The 9,422-nt window shown below is 34.0% G+C and overlaps 3 protein-coding genes across 3 annotated transcripts; 2 read left to right on the top strand and 1 right to left on the bottom strand.

The window, feature by feature from the left end:
- The first annotated feature begins 202 nt into the window (after nucleotides 1–202).
- On the top strand, nucleotides 203–4,278 carry LOC106103983 (pre-rRNA-processing protein TSR1 homolog). Its single transcript, XM_013283905.1, has 2 exons — nucleotides 203–1,201; nucleotides 1,750–4,278. Exons 1-2 carry the CDS (start codon nucleotides 298–300, stop codon nucleotides 4,224–4,226), a joined length of 3,381 nt encoding a protein of 1,126 aa, XP_013139359.1. The 5' UTR covers nucleotides 203–297; the 3' UTR covers nucleotides 4,227–4,278.
- A 378-nt stretch (nucleotides 4,279–4,656) lies between these two features.
- LOC106103986 (regucalcin-like) lies at nucleotides 4,657–7,197 on the top strand. The gene is made up of 5 exons (XM_013283912.1): nucleotides 4,657–5,071; nucleotides 5,192–5,348; nucleotides 5,544–5,750; nucleotides 5,993–6,205; nucleotides 6,438–7,197. Exons 2-5 carry the CDS (start codon nucleotides 5,192–5,194, stop codon nucleotides 6,773–6,775), a joined length of 915 nt encoding a protein of 304 aa, XP_013139366.1. The 5' UTR covers nucleotides 4,657–5,071; the 3' UTR covers nucleotides 6,776–7,197.
- A 25-nt stretch (nucleotides 7,198–7,222) lies between these two features.
- Nucleotides 7,223–9,240, bottom strand: LOC106103985 (regucalcin-like). The gene is made up of 6 exons (XM_013283911.1): nucleotides 9,188–9,240; nucleotides 8,804–8,980; nucleotides 8,377–8,592; nucleotides 8,039–8,263; nucleotides 7,755–7,867; nucleotides 7,223–7,522 (listed from the first exon to the last, which is right to left on the bottom strand). Exons 2-6 carry the CDS (start codon nucleotides 8,955–8,957, stop codon nucleotides 7,298–7,300), a joined length of 933 nt encoding a protein of 310 aa, XP_013139365.1. The 5' UTR covers nucleotides 8,958–8,980; nucleotides 9,188–9,240; the 3' UTR covers nucleotides 7,223–7,297.
- Nucleotides 9,241–9,422: the final 182 nt, after the last annotated feature.

Below are 9,422 nucleotides of genomic sequence, written 5' to 3'. Positions count from 1 at the left end.
ACTCAATTTAAATATTCATCATTATGTTGAACATTCATTTGAATCAAAAATTGAATTAGAATTTCCAGAATTATTGAAGCGTTATTATAAAATTGGCTTTTTAATAGGAATAAGCCCAACTAAACTAAAATTCTGACACTTCTGTTCTATCGTAAACTGGACACACTGGTGTTAGAAATGTCATTGTCAATTTGTCAACTATTGTCAATTGTCAACATCCATGTGGACATGATTGACGTTGTTTACAAAATCATGCTTGGATATTTGGTATAGTTTAAGTCCAGTTATTATGTGAAAATGGCTGACGAAGCCATCTTTGATAAAAAGAAATCGCATCATGCGAAACGTGCCGGACGGAAGGCTGATAAGAAGAAGAAAAAAAATGCAGTCGATCAATCTAACCTAAGTGCTAGACAGAGAAACCCGAAGGCATTTGCTATCCAGTCTGCTGTACGAGCTGAAAGGCAGTTTAGAAGACGTGAGGATGTTATTTCCAAGAAGCAGCATATCCCACAAGTGGACAAGACGCCGTTGGAGCCACCGCCGATAGTAGTAGCAGTTGTCGGTCCCCCTCGTGTAGGCAAGACAACACTCATAAATAACTTAATTAAAAGCTTCATAAAAACTAACGTAACAAGTACTAACGGCCCGATTACTATAGTCACATCAAAGAAACGTCGCTTAACATTGATTGAATGTAACAACGACATTAATTCTATGATAGATATAGCAAAATGTGCAGATTTAGTTCTACTTTTGTGTGACGCCAGTTTCGGCTTCGAAATGGAGATATTCGAATTCCTTAACATATGCCAAGTGCATGGTATGCCAAAAATCATGGGTGTACTTACACATCTTGACATGATTAAGAATGCAAAAACTTTGAAAACCACAAAGAAGACATTGAAACATCGCTTTTGGACAGAAGTGTATCCAGGGGCTAAATTATTCTACCTCTCTGGTATAGTTCATGGAGAATACTTGAGAAATGAGATCAAAAATCTGTCCAGATTTATATCTGTGATGAAATTTAGGCCTTTAAGTTGGCGTATGACACATGCCTATATCTTAGCGGACCGTTTAGAAGACATTACTAGTCAAGAGATTATAAGGAAGGATCCCAAAGTGAACAGAGATGTGGTACTGTATGGATATGTCAGGGGTGTACCATTAATGAAAGAAGCCGTGGTACACATTGCAGGTAGGTAATTTTTTATACACCCCTTTGTAAACTCAACATTATAAGAGATAACAATTTTTCAATAGTTAGCTTCCAATTTGCTCAGTTCGAATTGATAGATTCTATTGATGAATCTAACTTTTTAGTTAAAGTTTACACATGCACACATTTAATTGATCAATTTGACACATCAGTTATACCTATCAGAACTGACCTCAACTTCTCATTTATTAATATTGTAAACTTTTTGTATTTGTTAGAAGTATATAAATTATAACACGGCTAAACTCACGTGATAACATTCGGTGTAGGCACCGACAGTTTCGTTGGGGGTCCTTCTTCAGGGTGAGTGATTAATCTGATATACTCGCTATCGCGTCGCGACGGTCAATGAACTGACGGTGCCTACACCAAATGTTATCACGTGAGTTTAGCCGTGTTATAATTTATATAGTATAATGTCTCACGAAAGTTTTAATAAGTTAATTGTTAGAAGTAGTTGGAATTTTGAAAATTCATAACTTAAGTCCTAATTTTTTTATTTACACCTGATTTAATTATATTTACAGGTGTAGGAGATATGAAGATAAGTGAACTATCATACTTACCAGATCCTTGTCCACTACCTAACAGGGAAAAGAAACGCCACTTAATGGAAAGAGAGAGACAGATTTACGCCCCATTTTCTGGTGTTGGCGGCATTGTGTATGATAAAGATGCAGTATATATTGAGCTTCTTGGTTCACATTCTCATAAACAAGATGAGGAAACAAATGAAAAAAAGGAATTAATTAAAAATGTTGTTGAAACAAAGGAAACACTTGATGAACAAATGCAGGAATCAGGTTTTAAACTGTTTAGTGGAGGAGCTGTTATATATCCAGATATGATCAAAGATGATGAATATCTACAAAATGATAAAAAAGAAGATTCTGATTCATCCAGTGATGAAGGTGATAATGATGAATCAGGTAGTGATAGTGGTATAGAAGAAAACGATAAAGAAGTTGATGGAAACAAACTGCCATGGGATAACAACTCGGGTTCTGAAGCAGAGGGTGATGAACCAGAAAATGGTGATGAAAATAATTCAGACAAAGAAAACTCTGATGATGATGCAGATTTTAATGCTAAATGGAAAGAAAAACTAGAAGAGAAAGCGACAATGGCGTACTTTGAAAGACAAAAGACTTCAAAGAATATAATGAAGCTGGTTTATGGGGATTATGAAATAGGTAATAAAAATAAAGTACAAAAAAATGATGCAAGTGACAGTGAAGATGAAGAAATTGGTGGTTTGTTTAAAAAAGTAACAAGCACACAGAAGAAAAGACAAAAGCAGAAAGAGCAGCAGGATGTTGATGAATGTTCCTATTTTTATTCAAACAGCAAACCAGACCTAAAGGATTGGACAAATGAAATTAATAAACAATTCCTTATGAAGAATTTTGTAACTGGTAAGAGATTGCCTGATGAAGATGCTTCAGAACTTTTGAAACTAGATGACGCAAGTGATGGTGATGAGGAACTTTATGGTGACTTTGAAGATCTGGAAACAGGAGAAAAGCACATCAATAAAGATGTTTCAGATGAGGTACCTGATGAGGCATCGGGCACAAAACGTAAAGCGGAGCCAACGAAGTCTGAAATTCTCGAAAAGAAATTAAAGCTTAAAGCAAAATTTGATTCAGAGTATGACAACCCTGATGATCATAGAATAAAAGGTGACCATTCTTATTACGAAAGTCTTAAAGCAGAAGCTCTTAAACAGTCTGAGTTAAATAAATCCGTTTTCGAGAATCTTGACAGTGGCTTAAGAGTTGAGGTGGAGGGCTTTAGACCAGGGTTATATGTTCGAATGCTGTTCAAAGATATGCCTTCTGAATTTGTCACTAATTTCGATGCCAGTTATCCAATACTCATTGGTGCGCTGAACATGGCAGAGCAGAACATAGGTTTTGTATCTTGTAAAGTCAAAAAACACAGATGGTACAAGAAGATACTTAAAACAAACGATCCTCTTATAATATCGTTGGGTTGGCGTCGGTTCCAAAGTCTTCCTATTTATTCCAAGATAGAGGATGACTTGAAATGTAGGTATTTGAAATATACTCCAGAGCATGTTACATGTAATATGCACTTCTATGGGCCAATAACCCCACAAAATACAGGCTTCTTAGCTCTTCAAACAGTCAATAATAACCCTAATGAGATAAAACAGTTAGGATTTAGAATAGCAGCTACAGGCAGTGTTAACGAAATTAATAAATCTACACAAATTGTGAAGAAACTCAAATTAGTTGGAACTCCATTGAAAATATACAAAAAGACTGCATTCATAAAAGATATGTTTACTACCACATTGGAGGTGGCGAAATTTGAGGGTGCCAGAGTTAAAACTGTATCTGGAATCAGAGGTCAAATTAAAAAAGCTTTAAATAAACCTGAAGGTGCATTCCGCGCGACATTTGAAGATAAGATTCTTATGAGTGATATCATATTTTGCCGCACATGGTTCAAAGTGGATGTAACGAAGTTTTACGCTCCTGTGGTCAATTTATTATTACCCGCTGGAAATAAAAATGCTTGGCAAGGTATGAAAACTAAAGGTCAATTAAAAAGAGAACGTAACATTCAAAATGACGCTAATACTGATTCTATGTACACTAGTATAAAAAGGGATCCAAAGGTATTCAAACCTTTGGTTATCCCTAAAGTATTGCAAAAAGGACTGCCCTATAGATTTAAACCTAAAGAACGTAAAACGACTTTATCTGGTGTTAAAGCTAAAAATATATTTAAAGACAGAATAGCAGTTATTAAAAGCCCACATGAGCAGAAGGTATCAAATGTTATGAAGATGTTGAAAACAAACTTTGAACAAAAGAAGCAAAAGGAAAAAGAAGCAACAGCAGACAGGTTACAAAAGCATAAGAAACAAATAGAAGAAGAAGAGTGGCGGAAATTGAAGAGGCAAAAGGAATTGAAGAAAAAAATTTGTCGGCATTTAAGTAAGATTTCCAATAAAAAGAAACCTCAAATGTAAATTTAAATATTTGTTTTAAATTGTTAAGATTAAACTTGACTTGATACAATTATTATGTATTTTATTTGAATGAAGTGTGAGTTAATTACTCATTATTGTTTTTACGACACGATTATATTTTACTTGCAAATTAATGTAAACATGCACACAATTAGGCAGTCCATAATGTAATAATTAAACATGACTTTCTAATTCAAATTATATTACATAGTTATATAGGCAAGGATAGTTTAAATAATAATCCGCCGGTTGATCACAGGTCAACTATTTGGCAACACTACTATTGCTCTTCTTATTTTCACATTTATGACCTTGATTTATCGTATCTACTGTCTAGTCATGACTCATCTAAAATTGATGATCAGCTCACAGTTCACACGAATGAAAGAGATCGCAGATTTACAGATCAGCTCAATTTGTACCTGTATAAAGGAATTATATCCATGAGCTGCGAATCTCGGGACTGTTCACGTCTTGTTGACTCCCATTATTATATTACTCTGCGTTGAGCTGCGAGCTGGTGAATTCTTTGTTGAGTTGCAGTTTAATGGCTGAAGACTATGTGAACTGATCAGTTGGACTGGTTCTAAACTGATTTACACACGTCCATCCTTGTCTGTTCTCATGTTGTCCTGTTGTCAATTGTCATGATAAGATAAGAGATAAAATGCACTTGTTGTGTATGTAATTATTGTAATATTGAGTACAGAAAGTTATCAAAGCGTCTTAATTGCCTCTCAAAAGAACTGTTGTTGCAAGTGCGATAAGGATACATGAAATATAAAGTAGCAATAAAATAAAGATTTTTATTAAGTTCGGGCTCTTCGTGTGCAACGATCGTGAGAGTAAGTTATTTTTAGTCTCATTTAAATACAAATACATGGTGATATTTTATTGAAGGTTGTTTAATACATTACTTTTAAATAAGTAATATTTGGTTTAATTATTTTTGCTGTGACCTCTAGATGTCGGTATCCGTGCAGAAAATCGTTGACCCAGTAGTTTTGGGAGAGGGTCCTCACTGGGATGACAAGCAACAGGCTCTTTACTTTGTGGATATCAATATGAAGACTATTAATAAATATGTACCTACTACAGGAGAGCACACCAAAACTACATTAGGTATGTTATTATGGTTGCTGAAATGTTTAAATCTAGATGAATAGCCTATGTGTTCTTCCAGAGTATTTTTACATCAGTGCCCAACTTCATTGAGATCCATTTAGCCATTCTGGAGATAATTCCTAACAAACATCCATCCATCTATAACTACTGTGATTTCCCTTGATGGGTTTATTAATGTAAAAATGTTTCCAGATGGGCGTGTTGGTTTCATATTGCCTGTAGATGGTACAGATGACCAGTTTGTGGTGGGTGTGGAGAGGAAGTTCTTGGTGATCCAATGGGATGGCAAAGATGGGAGTACAGTCAAAGTTGTTAAGGAATTGGGAGAAGTGGACCAAGATGTACCAACAACCAGGATAAATGATGGGAAAGCTGATCCTAAAGGAAGATTGTTTGCTGGTAAATGTCAAATATACAAAGTTGCAGAAATTGACTTTGCTATGTTAATTAACAATTAAGAATTTTATTTTGAATTAGTATGTAGTTGGATAGATTTATAGGTTATGAACTATAGGCAGTATTTTTTATTGTTTTGGATTTTTGTGCAATTAACAATAGAAAATCTAGAATTTACACATTACTTTTCACACTACAATGTCTATATTCTATACATAATTTCATTTATATTACATTTCTTTTAGGTACTATGGGCTGTGAGGATCCTCCGGGCAATTTCGACATGGAGAAAGGTTCACTATTCAGAGTGGATAGACGAGGAATTGTTAAGATGTGTAGCGGGATCAGTATTTCCAATGGTCTCGCTTGGGATTTGAGAGAAAAAGCAATGTATTATAATGATTCACTGGAGTCCAAGATCCGAAGATATGATTACGATGTGGATACCGGAGACATTTGTAAGTTCCTCTCTTTTTGTTCACTTTGCACATACACAAAAAGAAACAAATTAAGTAGCTGATGTGTTCCACACTATGTTCTACATCTGTGTCAAATTTCATCAAGATCCATTGAGTTGTTCTGGAGATACATAGTAAATATCCATCCATCCATCTAAACTTTCTCATTTATGACATTAGTAAGATTGTACCATGTTAATTTTTCAACCAGTTAACAAACTCTTTTTTTCAGCCAATCTGAAATATGTCTTTGATTTAAAAAAGAATAATATTGATGGTCTTGCTGATGGCATGACTATAGATACTGATGGTAATATATGGGTTGCCATCTTCAATGGGTCTTGTGTTCTTAAAATTGACCCAAAAGCTGGTACTGTACTGCAAAGGGTACCAATACCAGCTAAACAGGTTACCTCTGTGACCTTTGGAGGACCTAATTTGGATGTTCTGTTTGTTACAACTGCCAGTATGTTTATAACAGAGGAGCAGAAACCTCCTTGCGGTTCAACCTTTATGGTGTTCGGCTTGGGTGTTAAAGGTCATCCCAATGTCAATTTTAAACTGCCTTAAATGCATTTAATTTTTATTTTTTAAAGCACTAAAGACATTTTCAAGGGATGGGTTAAAGTTGTAACATTTTTTTCACTAAATTAATTTAGGAATTACTACTTTTGAGAAAAGCAATATCAAAGATAACTTATAAAGTTTTGGTAAATTATCTTTTAACTAAAATTTATTTTCACTTTGAAGTGATAAAATTTATCTCAATGTTTTGAACTATGTTTAGGTTTAACGACCAAAGAAATTTTAAAAGACTTATTAGAAAAAAATATAAAAGACATGTAAGGTGCTAATATTTATTAAGTATAAAGTTTTTATAATAGTTTTTATCCTTATATCAATAAATGTAAGTAAATTTGTTCATATTAATCACTTATTTACACTAAATATTTGTTTATACCATTTTTTAAATAAATAAAATGTTTACTGGATGTTTTGTTTCATTTTTTATAAGTGTCGCATACCGTAAATGTGGGACATAGATAAAAATTAGTTATTAAAAAACAACAAATTACAAAAAAAAGGTTTCATTTAGTTGATTTTAGCTTTAAATGCAGGAAATCCCCTGACTCCCAGTCCTTTTATCTCGTAAAGCGCTGCTCCCCACTCTGTCTCAGTCTTCTTCCAGCGGCCGTTCCCAGTGGTAACGTAGAGGATGTCCAGGTTGTCTCCGCCAAACGCAAGGGACGTCACCTCGCTATTAGGAATGGTGACTTTTTGTAAAATTGCACCGGTTTTTCCGTCAATTTTTAATACCTGAAAATATTTATAGAATCGTTTGGTTGTTATTCGATAATTTTGCATAATAATAATGATTTCTCAGAGTAATTAAATTTTCAGTGTATGTTAACCTCAAAATTATGTCAATCAATCTTTATGTAATGGATTTTAAATAGATTTATTTAGTAACGAACCCCTGTAAGTACAGATTTCTAATTAGTGTAATAATAATTTCAAATATTGTAATAAAGTTGTGTTGAATCTTTACCAAGCTTCCTTCGTATACGGCAACCCAGAGGTTATCTTCCGTGTCTATGGTCAGGCCATCACATATTCCTTTGATTCCGTGATCTTTCGGGACGAATAACTTTTGGCAGTTTGCTGTGAATAGAAAAAAAAATTATAAGCATTTAAAATAAAGCTCTCTGTAACAATTTTTCAGATTTTTGGGTCTGTAGCGGACTTAATTCCATTAAATATTAATATGAAATATTAATTAAATAGGTCAGTATTTAAGATTCACTTAATTTAACGATTTGAGTAAAAACTAACATATATTTCCTGTCTCTATATCGTAATCGTATCTTCTAATACTGTCCATAGAGTCGACGTAGTATAAAGTCTTTCCGTCTCTGTCCCACGCCAGTCCGTTAGAGATCGTGATATTTTCTTCCAATTTGTGAACCTTGCCGTCGGTATCCATTCGATATAAAGATCCTCGTCCTGGGAGTATCATCTCATTTAGATTTTTACCCGAGGGGTTAAAACCAAATGTTCCTAAAAGGAAAATAATGGTAGGTATTAAAAGGGACCATAAATTGCTGTTGTTTTTATTCTTTTTGATTAGTTATTGTAATTGATTATTGAATAATTAAAATTTATAATCTCACCAGTAAACAGTCGTCCCCTAGGGTCCGCTTTGCCGTCGTTTGTAATATTATCAGGTTTATCCTGGTCAAGTTTGGCAATAGTCCGCACAACGACCGCTTTCTCATTGCCTCCTCTCCATTCTATTTCGACGATGTCACGTTTTAAAGCGCCGAGAAAACGGTGCTTTTTACCCTCGATTGGGATGAGAAAAGATGTATATGTGTCTGGGAACTGATCTATTGAAAGGCAAAATTAAATAGGTAGCTTAGGATGCCTTTTGCAGTAACGGAATAAGAGAAGTATGAAGTTATTACGGAAAAACATTTTTTTAAAGACAGCGCCATCTAGCGATTTACAATGTTCATGAAGATGCGTAACAAAGTAGTAATTAAAAAGTATTAAATACCAATTACCGAAAATTTACTAAACAATTATCATATTAATTACCGAGTTCCGTTCTAGTTTTATGTCCGGTTTCTGGGTTATATTTATTTATTGAACTTTCCATAAAGTTCATGTAATACAGAACTTTCTCCTCGTCGTCCCAGTGCGGGCCCTCACCGAAGGAAATTGTCAGCACTGCTTCTGTTACGGGTGCCATTTTGTTTTTGCCTTTATTTATTGCTAGGATAATGTCATTGTTCAACATAAGTAGATAATAGTTATTAATAACATAACAAAATCAACTGATTTCAATGTTCTGTATATCCGTCAATAAAAATTGATTTGAAAAATCAAAACATATAAGCAGTTATACTAAACATTGACAAGATTAAATGCTATAAAAATGAAAAGATATCGCTAATTACTTAAAATAAACCAAACACTTACATAATCGTGTCGTAAGTTCCTATTTACCTCAAAGACGTCTTCTTATAAATAAAGTACGCTATCAAACTTCGGTTCAATACACGAACACATTGACTTTTGACTTTATTTTTATCTAACACTAGCTGTTGCTGGTGACTTCGTCGATGTGAAATTAAAAATAAAAAGATATAACTCAAAAATTCTTTCACCATTAGAAAGGTAGTTTCTAATGATGAAAGAATTGTTAAAATCGGTC

This window comes from Papilio polytes, unplaced genomic scaffold (assembly GCF_000836215.1).
Source record: "Papilio polytes unplaced genomic scaffold, Ppol_1.0 DF823692.1, whole genome shotgun sequence".
In the NCBI taxonomy this organism is placed as follows: Eukaryota; Metazoa; Arthropoda; class Insecta; order Lepidoptera; family Papilionidae; genus Papilio; species Papilio polytes.
Note: the sequence above shows the minus strand (reverse complement) of the source record. Positions and strands in the feature narration are given on the sequence as shown.